The sequence below is a fragment of the Eretmochelys imbricata genome, chromosome 4 (genome assembly GCF_965152235.1).
Source record: "Eretmochelys imbricata isolate rEreImb1 chromosome 4, rEreImb1.hap1, whole genome shotgun sequence".
Lineage (NCBI taxonomy): Eukaryota > Metazoa > Chordata > Testudines > Cheloniidae > Eretmochelys > Eretmochelys imbricata.
In genome coordinates this window covers 100935566-100959035 of record NC_135575.1, presented here as the reverse complement: position 1 = coordinate 100959035, position 23470 = coordinate 100935566, and the positions used below count along the sequence as shown (strand labels likewise).

Below are 23470 nucleotides of genomic sequence, written 5' to 3'. Positions count from 1 at the left end.
AGTATTTGTTTCAATGCACAGTGCCATGCACCATGGGTAGATATCCCAGTGTGCAACTCGCCACTGTCCAGCATGCTGTCTTTTGGTGGGGCAGAAACAAGTTGCATAGGGTTGAATGGCACTGCAGGGTCAAGTTCCCATCATGCAGCTTTCTCCACCCTATAACATCATCTCTAGCCCATAATTTTCATGCTTATTATTAAAATCCTATGAACTCATGCAGGACTTGTTGCTATCTGCCATCTCTGACAGAAGCATGGGGTCTGCACAGCTCTGCACTCCTGTTATGAGCATTGCAAGCACAGGACACATGATCCTGAGGTATTTGCAGAGCCAGAAGGAGAATCACAGGAATGATGATGATTTCCTGAAGGGCAGATTGCTGTGGGCCATAGCGAGAACCAATTAAAGATTGTTGTTGGCGTTCACGGAGCAGCTGCAAATGATGGAGTGCAGCTTCTGGATCCAATAAATGAGCACTGACTGGTGGGATCCCATCATAATGCAGGCTTGGGATTATGAGCAGTGGCTGCAAAACTTTCAGATGCACAAGACCACATTCCTGGATCTGTGTGCTGAGCCTGCCCCAGCCCTCTAGCATAAGGACACCAACAGGACAATGGCACTGCCAGTGGAGAAGTGAGCAGTGATCACTGTGTGGAAAACTTGCTGTGCCATATTGCTGCCAGTCAGTGGGAAATTATTTTGGAGTTGGAAAATCAATTGTGGGGGCCACTGTCAGGCAAGTGTGCAGGGCCATTAAACATCTGCTACAGAGGAACTGTGACTCTCAGCAACATGCAGGACATAATGGATGGATTTGCAGCAGTGGGATTCCTGAACTGCAGTGAAGTGACAGATAGCATGGATACTTCTGTTTTGGCACCAGACCACCTTGCCACAGAGTACATCAGCAGAAAGGGCTACTTTTCTATGGAAGCACTGGTGGATCACCAGGGACGCTTCACTGATATCAGAGTTGACTGGTCAGGGAAGGTGCACAACACTCACATCTTTAAGAACATGGACTGTTCAGAAAGCTACAACCAGGCACTTTCTTTCCCAACTGGCAGATTATCATTGGTGATGTTGAAATGCCATTATTGATCTTGGGGGACCCAGCCTAGCCTTTAGTCCCCTAACTCATGAAGTCACACACCGGATACTTTGACAGCAACAAGGAAAGATTAAACTACTGGCTCAGCAGCTTGAAAAAGGCTTTGGTAGACTGAAAGGGCACTAGCATTGTTTACTTCACAAGATTGGGTATCAGTAAGAAAAATATCCCAAAGGTTATAGTTAAGGCTAAGATTTAGTGACAGGTATTTTTGGTAAAAGTTGTGGACAAGTCATGGGAAATAAATAAAAATTCACAGTCCGTAACCTGCCCACGACTTTTACCGAAAATACCCTGACTAAAACTCTACTTCTGGTGTTCGACTGCTCAGGGACAAACAGTAGTTACACCGACATAAGGTGCAGGGTAGACATGGTCTTAGAAGGGCTTATGTCTCTCTCAGCACCTCCCTCCAACTGAGCCCTGATGGTCTTTTAGCAGGCCCACTAGGTGCTTGTTATTCAATTAACAAGGATAGGCTTGTTCCCCTTAAGTTAGATTGTCACAGGTAGCCTGGGCCCGGATTTGCCTTGAAGAAGCTAGCGGTCCTGTAGCAGGTATGCATGGTATGCATATGGAAACAATTGGCTAAACAGGTATGCATGTGGAAATAATTGGCTAAAAACCCATCCCTCAGAAACAGGCAGCCTAATCAAGCACGTATGTGCACTACTTGGTTGAGCATTATGCTGCCTGGACATATGCGTCATTGAAGGCTTTATGCATTAACAAGCTTTGGGGTAAAATTTTCCAAGGCATCTAGTCACGTAGGAGCCTGAGGCCCATTTTCAAAGATGACTTTAAGTCAGACTTAGGTTCTTAAGGCTTAAATTACTTTAGAAAATGGGCGTTAGGCTCCTAAATCAGATGCTTTTCAAAGGCTAAATTAGGCTCCTCGGTTAGGTTCTCTTGAAAATTTTACTCTATTGTTTTAACTACACTTCCCTTGCCCACTGCTGCTCGCTCCCCATCCAAATGCATTCACAGACAATAATGTTTGTATTACCTGAGTACAAACTGTAACTAGTGCTCAGTCCTACCAGGCGGTGAGCACTCTGCCACTCAAAACCCTCAATGGAATCTCTACACAGATACACTTCCATGTTTGAATTGATCCCATTTGGCTAACATGATGATGTCCAGTCAGTGTGCACTTATTATTTACAGGAAATTTACAGCATATTTTAAGCGAACATACACCTCAACACTGCTGTATTAATGAAATGGCCACTGAGTCAGGGAGAAATGCCATCACACTGTTCTTTAGTGCAGCTTTTCTCACATGCGGGCAACAGGGGCTTTTCTTGCGGCCACAGCTTCCTGGGGTGTGATGGTGGGACGGGGGGAGGGAGGGGAAAGCAGCAGCCCTCCCTGGTGCTCCTGGATGCACAGCCTTGGTGTTGGTTGCTGGAGCTTCCAACAAGGGTTGGGCAGCCGGCGGGGGTGGTGGGGCTCAGAATTTGAGCTTCAGCCTGGGGGTGGCGGGGAGGAAGGCTCTGGTAGTGAGGCTTTGCGCTCTAGCCCCAGGTTCCGGCAGTGGGGCTTCAGGCTCTGGCCTCCGCTGCTTTCCCGGCCAACCCCCAAATCCCCAGTTGCCCCTGCTGCCTACCCTGATCTCCCATCCAGGGCTTAATTTGTCCCCAGACTTCCCAGGGCTGAGTAAATCTGCTGTGAAAAGTGATACTTGTATATTGTTAATATCACTTTTCACAGCAGACTTACTAGCTAGCAATAAATAAATTACAATGATTTGGATGTGTGTATGTGCATATTTATTCGTTTTTCCTAAAGCTAATTAAGTATTTTAGGAAGAAGTGTGAAAGCGGCCACCAGCAAGAGTTGGTGGCCACACCCTGAGGCTACCAAATAATTTGTCCTGAGAACCCCTGCCTTGTATACCATGCATAATGGATCAGATTCCCTCACAGGCAGATGCTGGCAGAGGCCTTCTGTGAAGGAAACTCTTCTCGGAGTGGAGGGGGGTCAGAGTGGTTCAAAGAGACTGCACAATCCTACAAGTGAATGGCACTAGCCATGGAGGGGGCATGACCCAGGCATTCAGGGGATGTATTGATTCAGCACAGCCCCACTGCAGTCTTCACTGGCAGGGCTCCCATAGTGCTACATGTGGACATTAAAACCACCCTCCCCTGGCACAACCTCTGTGCATTGGAAAAACCATGATTCTCCTGCCCAGGGTGAATCCCACTTAGTACCATGGTACTTGCTGGTGCAAGGAAGGTCAAGTTTGAACCCTAAAAGTTACTAGGCTAAATTCCATTAGACTTGGGGACAAATCGAGAAAGGTGCTGCACTCCAGCAACTCATGTTGACGCCAGTGGGTTTCAGGGTTGCTCAGCCCAGGATGTGGCCCATAACATACATTAATTTAAATCTGACAACGATTAATTCAAACCACAACTCTGTGAGGGAAAAAAAAAAAAAGATCCAGGCCATACATCTCATTTTAGTTAATTACTGCTGCTTATTTTGACTTTCACAGGAGTCCTAATGTCATACACTTCCACTTAGAATACGGTTACTTACCTTCTTGAAGGCATTCCGTGTCTGTGCAGTATGACTGGGATTGCCTCAGCTGAAATGAATAAAAAGAAAGACCTCATGGTTAGGAAAGGGACTTGATCAGCTGTTCAAAAGTAGCAAGAGAGATCTGAATTACTGCATAGTTTAAACTTATTCAACAGAATGGATCTATACAGAGTTTAAAAAATATTAGGGAATAGTGTGTTGAATTTTTGAACTGAAACCATTTATTTAATATTACATCAGCAGAGATCTTTGATAAGAGAGATTGTAACTGCTACATTGCTGCCTCACACCAGGGTTTTGGTATGTAAAGAATCCTAGTTATTTAGGAGGTTTCTAAATAACTATTTATATAATGTACTTTAAGATGACTGGAAGTACTGTTGCTTCCATTATCTACATTCCTGGTATGTTACACAAGGGTTAAGTCTGAATACATTTTTTAAGTTCAAGTTTATAAACCTGTATATACTTTGAGGTTCATAATGGATGGGTGCTGTTAAAAGAAAGATTAAAAAGCTACATTAAAATACTACGTGATCATCTATTAGTATGTGATCATACTAAAATAAAGCACTTGCACATTAATTCTGGCATTTCCCATCTTTTGCGTTCTTGATTTTTCAACCTAATAACTTTCTTTAAATAAAGTTTTTTGTGTATACAGTTTGCTAGTTTGTGAGGTTGAGAGAAAAAAACTGCAGAAACATTTTCTATTATGTACAATTATACCACCTGCCCCACTGGCAAAGGTTGAACCCTGGCCTTTCAATTTTGCAGAAAGATACAGCAGGTTTGTTTTGAGAAGCAGCCTGGCAAAGAGAATGGATTTTGTGTCCAGCCTATTAGGGAGTTGGGTTCTTTTCCTGCTTGTGCAACCTCTCAGTGGAAAATGAAATATTGATTAATTATAAAAGGTGTGAAGGGAAATATAAACATTAATGATAAATGAGTCTTGAACTCATGTTCTCCTGGTTCCCATTATTATTGGCGTTTGTTTCTGTTCCGGGGTTCATGTCACATTTGCAGGTTATGACCGCAGAGGCAGGGATTGATCACTGGGAATTTATTCTGCTGCCAGGTGATCTCTCTTCCCAGGCGTTGTGAGGGGCGGGGCAGTGAGGACTGGTCTTAGAATGTTCAGGGATTCTGACATGCTACCAAAATTATATTTCGCAAAACACAAGCTGGAGATAGGAAATGGTGATTTTCAAAAAGCAATTTTTATTCGGGCAAAGCTGCATAAAAATTCCTGGGATGAACAAAAGGCACATCTCTGACCTCAAAACAGTCGCCATGTTGAATTTCAAAGACTTGCTTTAATAGCAGTATCAGAGCATCTCTCTCTTCTTGTCACAATGGGATGCTCACTATGACTTTGGTGTATTAATCAATACAGGCACATACACACACTAAATAGTACAAGTGTAATTGTTCATGATTAAACAAATCTAAGTAGCTTGTGCAGAAGTCTCACACTTTCCCCCAAGTTTTACCTTACAGTGGTGTAACAGGTATGATCACTCATTTTGTTATAAGCACATAGCATATTATACAAAGCACAACACTTCAAAAAGACCAAGACAGCAAAAGCTGAGCAACTGAGAAAGGAAGAGATTTTTAGTCAGAACATTTAAAACTCAGTTTATACCTATTTAACTTCAATGACTAATGAACATTTTGGAGAAAGGAACCCTTTACTAAAGATTCATCGCAACACTTCCTTCAATGAAGGTGTTACGAGCTCATAATAAACATGCTCTGAGACTGTCAAGAAGGCCTCCAGCAAAACCAGGGAAAAACAAAATTAACTTTCCTAATGTTTCTATGGTTAATAAGCAAGCAGAAAAAAATCTAATAAAAGACACCCCCACCCCCAGAAACAACACTGAAAACCAAACCTACTTCCAGGCCTTCTTTACATATCACAAAGAAGGTCACAAGCCCAATTTTTATTACAAACCTTTGTAGATCATCCCTATGAGGGGATGAACTTCTCTTACCAAATGATGCTGACTTAGAATATTTTGTGACTGAAATATTCTGGACTGTAAAGATTGGACATTGGTGTAACTACAGTTTAAAGAGGTGAATGATGTGGATAAATTCCACTCATAAAAGGGCTTGATTTAAGGAGGGGCTAAACATTTACAATCTCTACTGGAGGCCACGGGGTTTGCAGGTGGTCAGCACTCGTGAGTCAAGCCCAGAATATTAAATGGACAAAAGATATACAATTTGACATTTGAGACATAATACAGACTCACTAGCATGTATCATACATTCTTTAATACACACAAACCGCTTCCCATATAAACAACAAAAAACAATTTCTTCATATATTTGTAATAAAGATCTTTTTTTGATGTTTATGCAAAAAAAAAATAGGTAACATTTTCAAAAGTGCCTTGGTCACTTTGGCTCTTAAATCCCATTTAAATTCAATAGGATTTAGGCTCCAAGGGGGACTTAGGCGCATCTGAAAATTTTACCCAATAGTTATAAACATGGACCTGCTGTACCAATTACTTGCCACATGAAGACAATGGTGTAAGCAAAATACATAACTTTGATACAGAGTGCAGAAGAAATCTGTGGAAAATTACAGTAAAATATGTGAGGGCTTTTACTCTGGTTTATGTAATCTGCAGACATTTTATGGAGACTCCCCCTAACCATGCACACTCCTTCCTACATATGAGTCCCACCCTACAGCTCTTGTGAACTTAAAGCTCCCACTGAAGTCAACTCTTAATCTAGCTCCTGCTCACATGGAAACAGTATCAGAAGGAAGCCCAAAGCAAAATCAAATAAGAGAGGCAACTTTTACAAATATCAAACAACACCTGTCTATTCTAACTCTTTCCCCTTTAACATTCCGCAGTGTGACTACCACTCATGCAGCTCCTCTGTCTAGTATATACAGCTGCTAAAGGCTACCGGTGTTTTAAACACAGTGTCATCTACTCCTGCTCTAAGCACTAATCCATGCCTTGTTATACACTACCCAGTTCAGAATAGTTTTACACTGTTGTTAAAATGCCTTATAGCACTCTCTCCCCCCCGCCCCATATTTCTTTCCATTGTACTGCTAATGCAGCGCCAGCAGCAGTAGCAATGGTGGGAGCTCTAGTGCAGGCTGACCATTGGTATTTCAACCACCATGTGAAGCTTATTCATTAAGATTTGAAAGACACTTTAAGGCCCTTGGATGTAAGGTGATACAGAAATGCCAAGTGGCAGAAATATTCAAAGTAACTGATCTATCTTAAGGTAAGTGCCACTAGAAGAGCGATTTTCAACGTTTTTTCATGTGTGGACCCCTAACAATTTTTTAATGGAGGTATGGACCCCCTTGGAAATCTTAGACATAGTCTGCAGACCCCCGGGGCTCCATGGACCACAGGTTGAAAACCACTGCACTAGAAGAATTGTTTGACATAACTGAAAAATATTTTCTTGTTGAATACATCGACAAGGTCTGTTTTATCCATAAACAAATATACTAATGAACCCTTAAAGAGTAAAGATAACAGAATACTCTGGCTGTGAGTTTCAGAGTATTTGCTCACACAATACTCATTTAGGGCAGGTCTACACGACAGCTAAAATCAACACTCTGAGATCGATCCACCGGCAGTCCATTTAGCAGGTCTAGTGTAGACCCGCCAAATCGACAGCAGATCACTCTCCAGTTGACCCCTGTACTCTACCCCCGACAAGAAAAGTAAGGTAAGATTTTCTCCTGTCAACTCCCCATGGTGTAGACCCCGCGGTAACTTGACCTAAGGTACATAGACTCCAGCTACGTTATTCACGTAGCTGGAGTTGCATAGCGTAGGTCGACTTACCGTGGTAGTGGAGACATAGCCTTAGTTTTAGGGGGTTTTAGATGCCAAGTCCTTTAGGCAGCTTTGAAAATTTCAGACTATGTTCTGAAACACCTGTTTGCAAGACGTAAGTGCTAAAAAGTGCACATTTCCTATGAGCTGTGTGAAATGAATCTCTATGGGAAACAATACATAGTAATGCAAATTTAGTCACATGAATCCCTGTCTGCAGGAAGTTTACTTTTTAATAGTGTCTCCTATATCCATATTGAGCAACATAAAAAAATCAAGTATTTTAGTCTTGCATTTGAGTTTTTCTTTTTAAAGACGCATGAGTTGCTTAAGGTCCTATCTAAAAAAGATTACCCACATCATGAAACAGTTCTTAAGAAGCTACAGATCATGCACACTCCTGTAATTGTTATTGGAACATTATTTATGCCCTCTTTCCCTTACTGCCCACAAGTTTGTGAAAAACTCCAGCCACCTGTTCAATGTGAGTTCAAATGTGATTACATAACTGATGGAGCTATGTAATTTATTTGTTTAAAACAATGACGTGACTTGCAAACAAATTGTTCTCTTGTGATAGAACGTAGTGGATTATTTGAAATTAATTGGTGTAAAGAAAAACAGGTTTTGCTCAGTTCAAACTGGAGCATTGGCTCTAATTCCATGTAACCCTGTACAAGTCTGATCCCATTGTGGTCATTAAATTAGTCTAAATGAAAGAAAAAGAGACTTCACTATATCTTACAGGAGGCATATGTAAGTTAAATAGTGGGGATAGCTAAAAAACTTCTTACTAGAACTAGAATACCTCTTCTCTTACCAACTCTGCCTATTTCCTGCTAAATGCTTCCATAGGGGACACAGTAACTATTAGAAATTCTGAATATTGTGTATTTCAAGTATCATAAGTGAAAGAGGAGCAATTCTTAGAGTCTGAACAGTTTCTGTAGTTAAATGTTTTGGTCTAAAGAGGTGGGGAGTTGTGGGTGAAGGTTTATGGGATAACAATATTTAAAAGTGGAACTAATTTTTTTATTTTAAAATACAGATTTCACCAATGAATTCCATTCTTCAGTTAGAAAAGAAAGATAAAGTAGCTCAGTTTTAGTGGCTGCAGTTCAACTGAAAGACAATCTCAATGATATGGTGCTGGGAGAGGTGTGGTTTTGATTTGAGGACAGTCAGACGTTAATTCTAAAATTGGATAACATTTTATGCTCAAAGGTATGAAAATATTAATGAATATTAGCGTTGTTTTTATTTGTTTTCCAGTGGAGAGACTTCCATGTTCTCAAAAACATAAATTCAGTTCAGGATTAGCATCTTAATCATAGGGCCTGATCCACAGCCCACTGAAGTCCATGAGAGTCTTTCTATTGATTTCAGTGGGCTTTGGATCAAGCCCTAAAGAGGACACTGTCAGATACTTAGGGTTTAAGCAATTAGGCTTTGTTTAAAAAGGAAGGAGCTGGGAGAGGGAGAACTTACAAAACCAAATATTAATAGAAGTGCTTTTATTATTTTCTTTCATGTAACTGTTTTGTGTTTGGATTTAGAGGTTCCCTGCGTAATGTCTGCCACCCCAATGTTGCAGCATTGTACTAGTACATAAGACCCAGAAGTGAAAGTGACTAGAGTATGTTTTATTGTCCAAATTGAGTTAAAGGCGAAATGGAAACAACAGAAAGGGTGAAGAAGAAGTTAGAGTGTCAAAATTTTCAGTTTCAATAATCTAAAGCCTTACTGGTGATACAGCTAAAAAATATTTTTAAACCCAATAATGTCCTTTTTATCTCCTTCCAAGTACATTTTTTAAAATGTCCCCTTCCAGGGCAAAATGAGCTAAAACACCATCCAAACATACAAGAAGAGTTCCTGTGTCAGTTTTGGAGTTTGCTTTATTTAAAGCAGATTTTGGAGTGTGAAGATACCAAAGATGTAAAAATGACTCCTTACCCAGTTGTTGAATTACAAAAGGTCACTGCCCACCTATTGAAATATTTAAAATGGGAACCCAAACCCAAGGGTATGGCGGGAAGAAGGGGCAGGTATTTCTAGATCAGGTGGGAAGATCCCACCTCTCCCCTCTGACCCAAATGAATATTTTTGGCTTTGTAAAAACCAATACCCAGTTCAGAAGACAAGAATCCCTCCGATTAATGTTTCAAACAACTCCTTACATTTTTCCAGATGCACCTCTCTCTTTTCCAGATGCACCTCCCAGTTCACACTGCTAATGCAGCGGTGTTAAAATCCAGCTGCCCCATGACACAGTTAAAGCATGGTTTCAACTTGTAGTGTAGACAGGTCCTTACCATGTTTTAACTGTGTCCAAGAAGCATGCTGAAAACCTGGATGTGTCCCACTCCTCCTATTACAAGAGGTATTAAGTTTTGCTAGGAGTTTGTACAGTTCTTAGCACAATGAAGCCTCAAAACTTGGGGCCTTTGAGTGCTACCACAATACAATAATAAAATGGTCTCAGTGGCTGCTTCCCTTAATGTTTTTGTGAACTCACTGTACTAAAAAACTGGATCCTCTCTTTATTTACTCCAGTGTAATGTGGCTCAATCCTGCTTGGATCAGCTTCCAAGCTATGCTTCCAAGCTACGCTCAGACATCAGCAGCCTCATGAACATTAGGCCCCGTTCTGCAGTCCCTACTCCAGCAAAAAACCCTTTAAATACAGTAGTTTTGCCTCAGTAAGGACAGGGAATCATGCCAAATATGAACTATGAGGGACAAAGATTATTTAAAAATGTTTGGAACTTTAGAAGTATTATTAAAGCAATTTAAAAATGACTAAGTGCACAATATTTGGCAAATACTCTATAACTATATTCTTACTCATTCTCATGGCACTCAAGAATTTGCTAGGAATTGCCCAAAACAGATAAATAGATATAATCCGTGCGCCAAACATCTTACAAACTAGTATCATAAGTGATGCAATGGGGGGGGGGGTAACAAGACAGGAAGAGAAAGGACAGGAATTACACCTGCAAGATAATCCATTGAGGCCTAATTTACAGCATCATGGCATGAAGAAGGATGCTTTTATTTTGGTGGTGGTGGTGGGGAGATTAAGATAAATGTTTTAGTTGGTTAATTTTGAGGACTTCATGGAAGAAGTGGGTATTCAGGAAACATGTGAACAAGAAGATCCCTTGTGGACCAGCTCAGGAATTTCCATACAAATGGTTCTGATAAAAAAAGTCCAGAAAAGGATGTCAGTGAGATACCAAGATGAGAGAGCAGAAAAGGAAGAGGATGAAAAGGAAAAAAAAGAGACAAGGGTAACTAACTGGGAGACAAGGACAAGTAGTTTGAACTTGATATGGTGATACTTTATTCATCCCACTAATCAAGTCCTGTTAAGACAGAACCATAGCTAGTATTGGGTGAACATTTTCTGCAAGAAAAGCAAAATCTCTGCATTGTGGTGAAAATTTTCTGTGTCCCAATCATAAACTCCATGTTTTTCCAATTATGCTAGAATATGAGAACAGCGTGGCATGCTCCTGATCGCAGTCTGATGCTTCTGGATAAGGAAGTCACTCCTTTAGTTTAGTTGGGCAGCCACATCTGTTCTGTCAAAAGGATATTAATGATTTAGTAAACAACAAGATAAATAAATTGCTGCCAGTATGATAGGCCAGCACAGAGTACAAGCCAGGTTGCGAACTGAATCCTAGTACTATCCATCAAGTTCATATTTAAAGATGCAGAAACTGACACCTACAAGCTGGGCAAGAGAAATGAGAAAGAGAGGGAGGGTGTATTGATGGAATTAAATTGTCCCTTAAATAAAATTAGCTTCCCTCAGAGAAATAGGCAAAGAGAAACAAACACCCCACACTCCCAAATACACTTTAAGTGAGTGGCAAGATGATGATAGAATAATAGTTGGAGGTATGAGGACAGAGGGAAAAAAATGGAGTCCAATCCTCTCCCACTGACAATGAGAGAGGGGGAGTGTTTAGTGCCTTTCGGGACAGAATACTTGGATTTTAAACCATACCTCAGAATCTAGAACCATCATCAGACCATCCAGGCAGGAGGAGGAGGAATGGTGGTGATCAGAGGGGGAAACTGTGACACTACGCCCCATATTATTTACAGAAATATTGTTATAATATGATAATGGCATAACTAAGATGTATTTTATGCAAGATGGGTCATGTGAAATATCATTGGAAAGGTTATGATTTACTGAATATGATTATCAGATTTGTATGCATGTATCATTTTTGTATCTGAAGTCAGGAATATTGTCTATGCACCTATTACAAATGTGTTTACACCTGGGGAACACCAACTAGACAGAAGGCAATTGGTTTGACTGCTGGCTGGAAAGGGCCATTGGGAAAAACAATAGATTTTTGAAGATGCTAATCTCCCACCTTCCTGGAAAGCCTTCCTGTGGATGCTGCAAAGAGACTTTGAGTTATGGCTGCAGGGTCATGTGATCAAGTCACTTGATACTAGACTCCATGATAAAATTAGTACTTTTCCACTAGCCGGAGGTGGGAATCACACTGGAAGACAAAGGATTCCTGCCATATGTAAAATCTATTTAAGGCAGGGGAGTGACATAATTGAGGTTCATTTGAGAATCCCCACCCAGGATGACTGCTGGAAACATCTAAGAAACAAAAACTGAGGGGAGGAGAAGAGCTGAGCCCAGGCTGGAAGGGTGTCTAGCCTGTGGATGAAATATCTGAAGTTTTAAGCTGCAGGTCAGTGCAGCTGGTTTTCAAGAATCTCTGCAATCTGCCTAAAACAACATTTAGGGTGAGAATTTGCTACTTGTACCAGTTTCCTTAGTACCTTAAGCTTAGTTTGAGGGTTTGTTTTATTTGCTCAGTAATCTGCTTTGATCTGTTTGCTATCACTTAAAATCTATCTTTTGTAGTTAATAAAATTGTTTTTGTTTTGTCTAAAACCAGTGTTTGGAAACAATACTTAGGGCAAAAAGCTGTTGCATTTCTCTCTCCACATTTGAGGGAGAGGGTGAATTTTATGAACTTATGCTGTACAGTTCTCTGTGCAGCACAAGATGGTATAATTTGGGGTTTACTCTGTAGAGGGGGTGTGCACTTGAGTACTGGGCAGTTCCTTAGCAGAGCCTTCCCATGCAGAACTGATCTCAGCATGTGTGTGTGTAACTACAGCTGGGTGTGTCCCTATCTGTGCTGAGAAAGTGCAGTCTGAAGCCTGGGGGAAGGACTTGACAGGCTGCATAGCAGTACAGTGTAAAGGGAACCCAGGCTGGTGGGTCAGGTGGGCTCAGTGGTACCCCAGTTCCAAGTGGCACCCTGTGGGGAACCCATCACAGAAACATTATGCTCATTTTATAATTGAAGGGTAAGAAATAATATGGACGGGAATGCAGAAGAGAAACAGTTCAGCAGAGAGGAGATGGTTGTTGTGTAATGGGTGCTCCACTCCAGGCAGGAATTGCTCCTCCCTTTTTCTCTCCTCTCAGTCATATTGGTCCCCCCTTTTCTCCTCCCCCGACCCCAATTTCATACTCTATATTGTTTCTTTGTTGTGTTGCTTTGCTGGGAGACTAGGATGTGACCAATACCCCGCTGTTAGTGAACACAGAAAGGAGTGATGCAGCAGAGCAAGGTATCAATACAAAAGTCAGGGGAAGAGACCTTCCCATCTCCTACCATTCAAGCTGAACATAGCAGGGAGTTTCATAATGCCTCTGGCAGCATGGAATAATAGACAACAAATCAGAGTCCAGAAATGATCATTCTAATCAGACTGCTTCAGATAACATTAAACAACAAAAGCAGATCTTGAGAGGGAACTACCAGACTTATATCTAACATACAAACAAACAACATGCATATTTTTTTGACCAAATAATGGAAGGGCTCTATTCTGCAAAGTGACCCACATGGGCTGACACCTACAGCTGCATTTCCAGGCAGATGGTTTTGAAGGATCAAAACCTTAATGACTCATAGTTTAACTGACTTTGTAGTCACTTGGTGGCGCTAGAGATACAGTATGATTTCTTTTTATCATTAAAAGGAAAAGAGGCAGCCATAAAGGTTCAGATTATCAAAAACAGTCCAGCTACCACATAGTTTACAAATTATAATTACTCCTAGGAAACAGAGTTACTGAAATTTTCAATGTACAATCAATAGTCTTTCTACTACTTTTAATAAAAAGATCAAACAATGTAAGCAAATTTCAACTCCAGGTAGTCATGAGTGATCACAGAGAAATTATTATTATTACTAGTTAATCAGCATAGTGCAAGGCTCAGAACTGGGAGATGGAAAGAATGACAGCTGTCTTGAACTTTCAGATTAACTCTCTTATGGGAAAAGTGGTCTCCCTGAGACAGACACGGCTATACTTAACTTTTACCTGCTTAGAAATCTGCCTCCACTTGGACTGTTTGATCTAGAAATGGATTTGTTCACATGTATTCTGCTTGTTTTAGGTATCACTTACCTACCACTGTTTTCATTATACATTTTATGGGTTCACTCCTGCAAGGTGACAGAACCCTTAATCCAAATGAACTCAAGAGGGCTGGAAGTCAATGCAATCATAGAGCACTCAGGAGGCACCCAGCACCTTGCGGGTTCAGGCCCTCTGTTTTTCCCTTGTGACTCACACTACCTTAGGAGGGTCACCAGAGCTCCAACCTCATAAGTCAAAGATGGCTAATGACCTCCTCTGTGAATTTTAGGCCTCGTCTACAACTAAAAATTAGTTTGATCTGGCTACATTGCTGAGGGCTGTGAATAATTTCACTCCTTGCCTGACTCAGTTAGGTCAGCCTAACTCCCACCAGAAACACAGCTAGGTCGATGGAAGAATTCTTCCACTTACCTAGCAATGGCCTCTCCAGGGGATGGATTTACTAAAGATACGGAAAAAATAACTTGTGTCACTGTAGCAAGTGTCTTCACTACAGCACTTGAAGTGTAGACTGAAGCTGAGGGCATGGTTACACTTGCAGATGTAGAGCGCTGTGAGTTAAACTAGCCCTCGGAGAGTGCAATAGGGAAAATGCTGCAGTGTGTCCACACTGTCAGATTCAAGCACACTGGCGTGGCCACATTAGCAGCTCTTGCAATGCCACAGAGAGCAGTGCATTGTGGAAGCTATCCCAGCATGCAAGTGGCTGCAACGTGCTTTTCAAATGGGGGGATGGGGTGGAGTGTGACAGGGAATGTGTTGTGTGGATGTGGGGGGAGAGAGAGTGGGTTTTTGGGGGGCTGAGAGCATGTCAGCATGCTGTCTTGTAAGTTCGGACAGCAGCACACACCCCTCCCCCCACATCTCTCTCTCTCTTTCTCACACTCACAGCAAGCAACATTCCACACTAATGGTTGCTTTGTCCTGGAGCAGATAAGTATGCTGGCTGTCAGAAACTGAGCTTTGAAAGGGCATATCGCACTCCTACAGCCGATTCCAAAACAATGACAAGAGTGGCCACTTGACTTAAGGGGATTATGGGACATTTCCGAAGGCCGATTGCAGCACAGTAATGCAACACCTCATTCACACTGATGTCAGGGCGTTTCAGCCGAGGCGCAGCAAGTGTTATGCTTCTCGTGGAGGTGGATTACCAGGAGCACTCCAGCTGCAGAGTCCAGGTGCTCTAAGTGTGGACGGGTCGTGAGTTAGGGCGCCTGGGGCTGCTTTAATGCACTCTAACTTGCAAGTGTAGCTAAACCCTGAGATTGCTCATTAGCACTTGGGGAGAACGGTCCTTCTGAGCCACCTAAGGCTTAGAGAAGGATGTAGGTCCCTAATGAGTCAAAGGGCATGGCTACACTTGCAGATGTAGAGCACTTTGAGTTAAACCCGCCTTCGGAAAGCGCAGTAGGGAAAGCGCTGCAGTCTGTCCACACTGACAGCTGCAAGCGCACTGGCGTGGCGACACTTGCGGTACTTGCAGCAGCATTGGGAGCGGTGCATTACGGGCAGCTATCTCACAGAGCACCTCTTCCCATTCTGGCGCTGTGGCTTGTGGGAAGGGGATGGGAGGTGCAGAACATTCTGGGTCCTGTCCCAAAGACCCGTGATGCATCAGATCGCATCCCAGCAATCCCTGTGCTTCCGTCCACATTTGGCGCCATCTTTCAGCGGTTTTTGTGCTGCACGCTCTGTCTTCTCTTTCAGTCTGCGGGAATGGAGACCGAACTGCTGAGGAGTATGCTGACGAGTCTCGCCAGCACGTCACATTGGCAGTCGAGTTATTCCTTATGATCCAAAGTGACAGTGAGGGCTCCAACAATGATATTGACTCGAGTAACGCATATGACACGAATTTGCTTGTGGCATTCACGGACATGCTCACCACCGTGGAACGCCAGTTTTGGGCTTGGGAAACAAGCACTGAATTGTGGGATCACATGGTCATGCAAGTCTGCGATGATGAGCAGTGGCTGCAGAACTTTTGGATGAGAAAAGCCACTTTCATGGGACTGTGTGAGGAGCTCGCCCCCACCCTGCGGCGCAAGGACATGAGACTGAGAGCTGCCCTGACCATGGAGAAGCGGGTGGCTATTGCAGTCTGGAAGCTGGCAACTCCAGACACCTGCTGATCGGTCGCTAACCAGTTTGGGGTGGGAAAGTCTACCATTGGAATTGTGTTGATGCAAGTTTGCAGACCCATTAATCGCATCCTGCTCAGAAGAACCGTGACTCTGGGTAATGTGCATGACACTGTGGATGGCTTTGCGCAAATGGGTTTTCCTAACTGCAGAGGGGTGATAGATGGGACGCATATTCCAATTCTGGCACCAGCCCACCTAGCCTCCAAGTCCGTTAATCGGAAGGGGTATTTCTCTATGGTTCTCCAGGCGCATGTGGATCACCGTGGGCGTTTCATTGACATTAACGCAGGCTGGCCCGGAAAGGTGCATGATGCACGCATCTTTCGGAACACTGGCCTGTTCAGGAAGCTGCAAGCCGGGACTTTTTTTCCCAGTCCAGAAGATCACCTTAGGGGAAGTCAAAATGCCCACTGTGATCTTTGTAGACCCCACTTACCCTTTAATGCCGTTGCTCATGAAATCCTACACAGGGAGCCTTGACAGCAGCAAGGAGCGGTTCAACAACAGGCTGAGCCAGTGCAGAATGACTGTGGAGTGTGCTTTTGGCTGTTTAAAGGGCTGCTGGTGCTCTCTGTATAGGAAGCTGGACCTGGCTGATGACAGCATCCCTGCAGTTATATCCGCGTGCTGTACCCTCCATAACATTTGTGAAGGGAAGGGTGAACGATTCACTCAGGCATGGAACTCGGAGGTTCAACACCTGGAGGCTGAATTTGAACAGCCAGAGAGCAGGGCTACTAGAGGGGCCCAGCACGGGGTTGCAAGGATTAGGGATGCCTTGAGGGAGCAATTTGAGACTGAAAGTCACCAGTAATGTCTGGTGCCCTTCAGTGGTTAGTAGGAATCTGTGTTTCCTACGCTGACTTGCAGTGCCTGTTTCTTTCCTGCGCTAAGGTATTTTACTTTATGCAATTATAAAGAATGTTTTCAAAGCCAAAAAATCCATTTATTGAAAAGAAAACTCATTTATTGAAAAGAAACACAACTGCTTCGGAAACAAAGGGCAAGGGGGTGGGGTGGGGAATGGTACAATCAAAGATTTGCGTATGTCCTGTTATCATACTCAGCCTTCCTGTCTGGAGTGCTGTGCAATGAGTGCTGCACTTCAGGATGGCTATACTGCATGGTGATGGGGGTTGAGTGCAGTGGGTAAGGGTCGTAGTTTTCAGGGCTGGGTAGTGAAGCTACAGGTGTTGGAGAAGCTGGTGGCGGTAAGAACCTGGATGTTCGGAAAAGTGGGTTGGAGGTGACATGGGGTCACAAGGGAAAGAGTTTTGGGACAAGGACTGCAGGGGGGGGTCGGGCACGGTAGTGCTCCACCTGCATGGCAGTGCTCCACCTGCATGGCTACGAGCGCCTGGATCGAGTCTGCTTAGTGCTCCATTATGTTTATCAGCCGATCCATGCTTTGCTGCCGGAGCACCGCACTTTTGTGCCGGCGCGCCTCATTCTGCTGGCGGACCCTCCTTTCACTGTCCCGCCACTCCTGACTTTTCAATTTTCATTACTTGAATGCTGCATTACTTCATGCAACATGTCTTCCTTGCTTCTACGTGGCCTCTTTCTATTTCTTTGGAGTCTTTCGACTGGTAATAACATGGACGGCTGAGATCTCAAGGTTGCATCTGTAAAGGCAAAATGCAACACTTAACAGAGGCAGCATTGTTCACACCACACAGAGCAATGATTCCCCCGTACTTAAGGGCAAGCACAGTCTACACAATAGCATAATTTATCTGTCCCAAAGCAAGTGCACATAATCCACGGGAGCCCCAAAATGGTAAGTAAGCACAGGGTCAAGCGTGACTGATTGTTTCATGGCTGTACTGTCCTCTGGGTTTCTGTGCTTTGGGGAGAGCCAACAGTGGCAGGGGGCCCCTATACTGAACACTGTCCCCACATTTTCCACAGGAGTTCGTCCTGGAAGATCTCTCTCTGCTGGAGGTGACCTGGGAAGCAAGGGAGGGTCTTCTACTACAATGCGGCTTCTGTCCTGGCCTATATGCCGCTTGCCTGTGTGCAGCAGTGGTCCCCCGCCCCTCACGGCACAGTGGTGCGGACAAGTTAGCTTTACTGGGACAAGAACCACAGTGGCTCTCCCGAGAAACCTGCGCAAGCGCATTGCCCAAGTTCTAGATGAGACCTTTGAAGAGATCACTGAAGCTGATTACCGCGATGAGAGAGCACATCAACGCCTATTCCGCATCTAGGCATGTATGCAGCCCTAACCCTTCTCATCCCAAGAGCCTGCACCGAATAACTTCCTTCCCAAAATAAAAGACGCTTACCGGGAACCTCCTCTGGTGTTTGTCCTTCCCCAACCACTGGCCGCTGCAACTGGCTACCTCCTGGCTTGACAACAGCTCCTGGCTGCACGCATCTAGGGATTCTGGGGTATCTTCCTCCACCTCAGCACCCTCGCTCCCGCTTTGCTCCTCCTCCTCCTCCTCCCGCCTTGTTGAACTGGGCTCTGAAGTGTCCATGGTGGTACTCGGAATGGAGGTGGGGTCGCCCGCAAGTATTGCATCCAGCTCTTTGTGGGAACGGCAGGTCGCAGGGGCAGCACCGGAGTGGCTGTTTGCCTCACGGGCTTTGTGGCGGCATTCCGCAGGTCCTTCACTTTAACCCTGCACTGCAGTGAGTCTCTGTCATGTCCCTTGATATCTGCCCAAAGGTATTGTAATTCCTAGAGCTGGAGCGCAGCTGGGACTGGACAGCTTCCTCCCCCCAAACACTGATGAGGTCCAGCACCTCGCCATTGCTCCATACTGGGGATTGCCTGGCGTGTGGAGGCATGGTCACCTGGAAAGATTTGCTGAGAGCACTCCGTGCCTGGCTGAGCAAACAGGAAGGGGATTTTCAAAATTCCCAGAGAATTTAAAGGGCGGGTCTGACGGTTCGTCACCTAAGGGCAAGGCAGTAGAGTTCAAAGTGATGACCACAGTGGCTAGAACAGGCATTGTGGGACACTTCTGGAGGACACTTCTGGAGAGCATGCTAACAGACCAGGGCGTCCACACTGGCGCCGCGGCGCTCCAGCAGGGGCACACAAAATGTTATTCCACTCGCCGAGGTGGAGTACCAGGAGCACTGTAGCCGTGGAGTCAGATCGCTCTACATGCCTTGCCAGTGTGGACGGGTAGTGAGCTAGTGCGTCCGGGGCTCCTTTAATGTGCTCAAACTCGCAAGTGTAGCCAAGCCCTAACGTTCATTGAGAGTCAGGGGTGACCCCATAGGGCCTCCTAAAATTTGTCTGGCAAGCTTTCTAAGCGTCACTGGAGCTTGTTGCTTTCTGCAGGTCCACAGGAAGGGAAAGGAAAATGCTTCCTTAACTTTCCTTCAGCTTCCCCCAACCTCTGGTCTCCTTCTAAGGAGTATAAATAGAAATATATCCTCTTTCAGATCCTGGCCTCTGCTCTGTCCCCTTTGCACCAATGGAAAGCCGATTTAAAGAGCGCTTGGATATGGTAATCCCTGAGTAGCATGAAGTCCACACAGCTGGCCCTAAATTATCTGCTCTTAGCCCAGTTGACATAGGTGGTATGTTGGGAGCACCAGTGTACAAGGGCAATATGCTCTATCAATCCTGCCAGAACAACCCCATAGGGACCATATAGGCCAGCACAAGGTAGAGCAACCCCGAGGATGCTCTAAAACTTACACTGAAAGCCAAACAAGACCCTGGCTGCCCCCAGAATTTGGAGGCAGTAGAGAAGGGGCAGAAAGCCACCTGCCTTTTCCCTCTTCAAGCATGCAAAACCAGGTGAATAGATACACCTGAGGGGGGGAAGTCACTTCCCTCTCTGTGCCTCACCTTCCCAAAAATGGAGATAATGATACAGACCTCTTTTGTAAAGCACTCTGAGATCTAGTGATGGAAAGCACAGCATAAGAGCTAGAATATATATATATATAAAACCTTGCAAAAATACAGACAGGAACAAAATAGATACTTTTTTTAATTCAGCAACGAGGGGATGAAAATGTAATTGTAGTCCTGTGCGTATTAAAACATCCAATAATTGTAAACACTGGTATTAGCTGCTTGGTTGACTGGCTTGACATTTCATCACTTGATTCAATTCATTCTGTCTTAGTTGGAATATCTACTGAAAGCATGGTTCATGGTGGTCAAAGAAAAGATGAACACAGTAATGATCTTCATAAGTTGCTACTGACTAATAAATATATTTAGGCCAATGGGATTTTGGAGATGTTATCAACCCTACAAAATTAATGGAAATATTTGCTCTAAAACAAGAAAGACATAATATGGTAAAACGCCTTAAAGTTTACTGTGGCTGTGCTCCAAGGTATCCTTAGTCTGCAATATAGCAAGCAGGTACATTAACTGGAGCAGCAATACCTACTGATATCTAAATTATGGAACTGCTATAGGACTCTGCACTTCCTAAATCTTAAAGAGTTCAGTTACGCTTTTGAACTGAATGTAGAGAGCAATAACTAAGCACAAAAGACTGTCCTAGGTAGTTAGAGTAGAACTTGTATGCACTGACACCTTACCCACCCCAGTTCTCCCTGGATTCAAAAGTGATGTGTGGAAACATATCCATATTCCACTAACAACCCTTTACTGCTGTTTAAAAAGGTTTCTCTTAAATCAATTTCCATGTAGTGCAAAGAAACTGAAGGCAATCCAGTATTCAGAGCCAAAGCACTGGCTGGGAGTCCTGCACATCCACAGATTTTTACATGGCGAAGAGAGTGGGTCCAGATTTGTAAATGCATGGGAGAAGGATGTGAGCAGAAGCATGAGTCAGCATGGCTACTGTCCCACGATGCTGGCTGGGAAGTGTTCCAGGCTAACAGAAGTGAGAGGGGCTACCACGGAATCCACAGTGCAAGAAGTTATAATGAAACTTGACAAGAGATCTGCTGGGCAACCTCCCACCTCAAGAGACCATCTCCAGGTATCCGAAATTGATTAATGTAATTCTGATCCACTTTGAATTACAGGGCCATACCAGGTAAGTAAGCAGTATTGTTGGCTGCTTGAGTGGTTTTTTAAATCAGGTTTAAGTGCTGTGACATCTTTAAAAACTTTAGAAGTATTTGCAACAAGGAGTGTATTCTATTTTAACCACCTTTTTAAATTTTGTGCTGTTTGCACCAGGCCTATCTGCCAAGACTCACAGGTATGTTGGATACTATTTCAGACTACACCAATGTATATAATAAGATTCTAGAATGGTCTGGGTTAAGAGTAAAGGGCAAATCTGAATGGCCAGATGTGTCTGAAACATTCATAACTGAATGATTTGGGACTTCGCCACATGTACTCGCAATCTTAATTCCAGTTTAATGTATTTGTCTGGGAATCTTTGTAATGCTTCTGTAAATACACCTATGGACACTAACAAGGTATATTGCACATTTTCAAGAATTAAGACAAATGCCATACAGCCAGACATTTTGTGAATACAACACAGAAAAACCGGCAATAACTCAGTGAATTTGGGTATCTTTCTACGATAAAAAGCTTTCACACTGAGGGTCCAATCCTACAAGATACTGAATGTCTCCTGTAAAATACTGAGTACTCTCAGCCCCCACTGGCTTTAATTAGTTGAGGGAGCTAAGAGCTGCATTAAATTAGGCCCTGATTTTCAGAGGCATTAGGCACCCAGAACTCCACAGAAGCTGTGAGAGCTCAGCACCTCTGAAAAATTAGTCCCTTGGGCCTGCTCCTGGTCATTTTGAAGCTATTGGCAAAATTTCCATTTATTTCAATTATGCAGGACTGGGCCGTAGAAGAGTAACTCATGGGGCCGTCCTTAGGATTTATGGGGCCCCATGCAGTATTATTAAACTGGTACCTCTATGCCCGACAGCAGCCCGGGCTCACATGTGTATTTTAGATAAGTGTGGTCTTTTGAAGGATTTATTTTAAAAAACTATATGTCTGAAGATGCAAGCATTTAAGGCTAAAGATGAATATTTAGATTGTGCATCTAAAAATCTATGCAAGGATTTTTTAGAGATGTGATTTATAATCTTCAGCAACACATTAATGAAATATTTTTAAAACAAATTTTAAACTAAGGTCCTGTAGACTAACATGTTCTGAGTAAATATTACAGTAATGCACAACTGTTTTTAGGCTTGTCTACACCGGCAATTTACAGCGCTGCAACTTTCTCGCTCAGGGCTGTGCAAAAACACCCCCCGAGCACAGCAAATTTCAGCGTTGTAAAGCGCCAGTGTACACAGAGCACCAGAGCTGGTAGCTACGCCCGTTGTGGAGGTGGTTTTTTTTAGAGCGCTGGGAGAGCGCTTTAACATTGCCAGTGTAGACTAGCCCTTTGTCAGTAAATTCAGAAACTGACAGTATATACCTGGGGATTGGCAAATGCCTGTTAAATGGCTTCATTACCCCTTGAATGGCTCTTTAACAGTTTCAGTGTTGTGCTAATAGGTCTGGCAGGCTGGAAGGCTTTTTCACTCTTAAGTACTAGATTCCCTCTGGAGGAAGATTCACCAGGCTCCAGCAGCCAGCTGTGGTGGGAGCCTGCAGGAAGGATCAGAACAGGGATAGGAAGAGGCGGGAGGGTGGACACTAAGGCGTTGTCTACCCTGGCACTTTATAGTGCTGCAACTTTCTTGCTCAAGGGTGTGAAAAAACACCCCCCCCGCATGCTGCAAGTTTCAGCGCTGTAAAATGGCAATGTAGACAGTGCACCAGCTACAGTAGCTACTCCCCTTGCAGACGCGGTTTTTTTACAGCGCTGGGAGAGCTCTCTCCCAGCGCTGGTGCTGTAACTACACAGCCACGTTAAAACGCTGCCGCGACAGCGCTTTAACATTGCTAGTGAAGACATACCCTAAAACCCAGGGATGCCCTAAATTTTCACAGCCGCGTATGCTGCATTTGCCTAAGGACAGCCCTGGTAACTCATAAAAAAGGCTCTTATTGTAGCGATATGCTGGATGGAATTCTTGGGCTAGACTGAACGTCCTGCTAAAATTCTGTCCCTGATCACGTGTAAGAGATTTCCTGGCCTCTGACTCTCTCTCTTTCTGGATATTGCTGAGCTATATGTGACAAGCATGATCCTTACAAATATTTAAGGGCAAATGTTTTGCCTTATAAAATGGACCAGATTGCACCAAACATGTATTTTACCATGTGAGGTTACCCCTTCCTCCTTACAAAGTCTTCATCCCAATCTCTACTCCTCCTTCAGAAGTCGATCCCTGAGCAATACCACCAACTAATAGACTCAGTATACTTTCAGGAACAAAGTCTAAGGTATGAATACTCCTTTCAAAATGCAGTTTAATATAAGCTTATTGTCTCCTTTCTTGGTTGTGGGTAGGAAAAAGTGTTTTTTTTCAAATGGGAA

At 43.7% G+C, this 23470-nt stretch overlaps 1 protein-coding gene across 2 annotated transcripts in view; it reads right to left on the bottom strand.

Annotated features, from left to right (window-relative positions):
* SMIM14 (small integral membrane protein 14) overlaps window positions 1-23470 on the bottom strand; it is a 69096-nt gene that overhangs the window by 23521 nt on the left and 22105 nt on the right. For both annotated transcript variants that reach the window (XM_077814599.1, XM_077814600.1), the window contains exon 3: window positions 3665-3713. In XM_077814599.1, the coding sequence (XP_077670725.1) occupies window positions 3665-3713 (49 nt within the window). The remainder of the gene's footprint in view (window positions 1-3664; window positions 3714-23470) is intronic.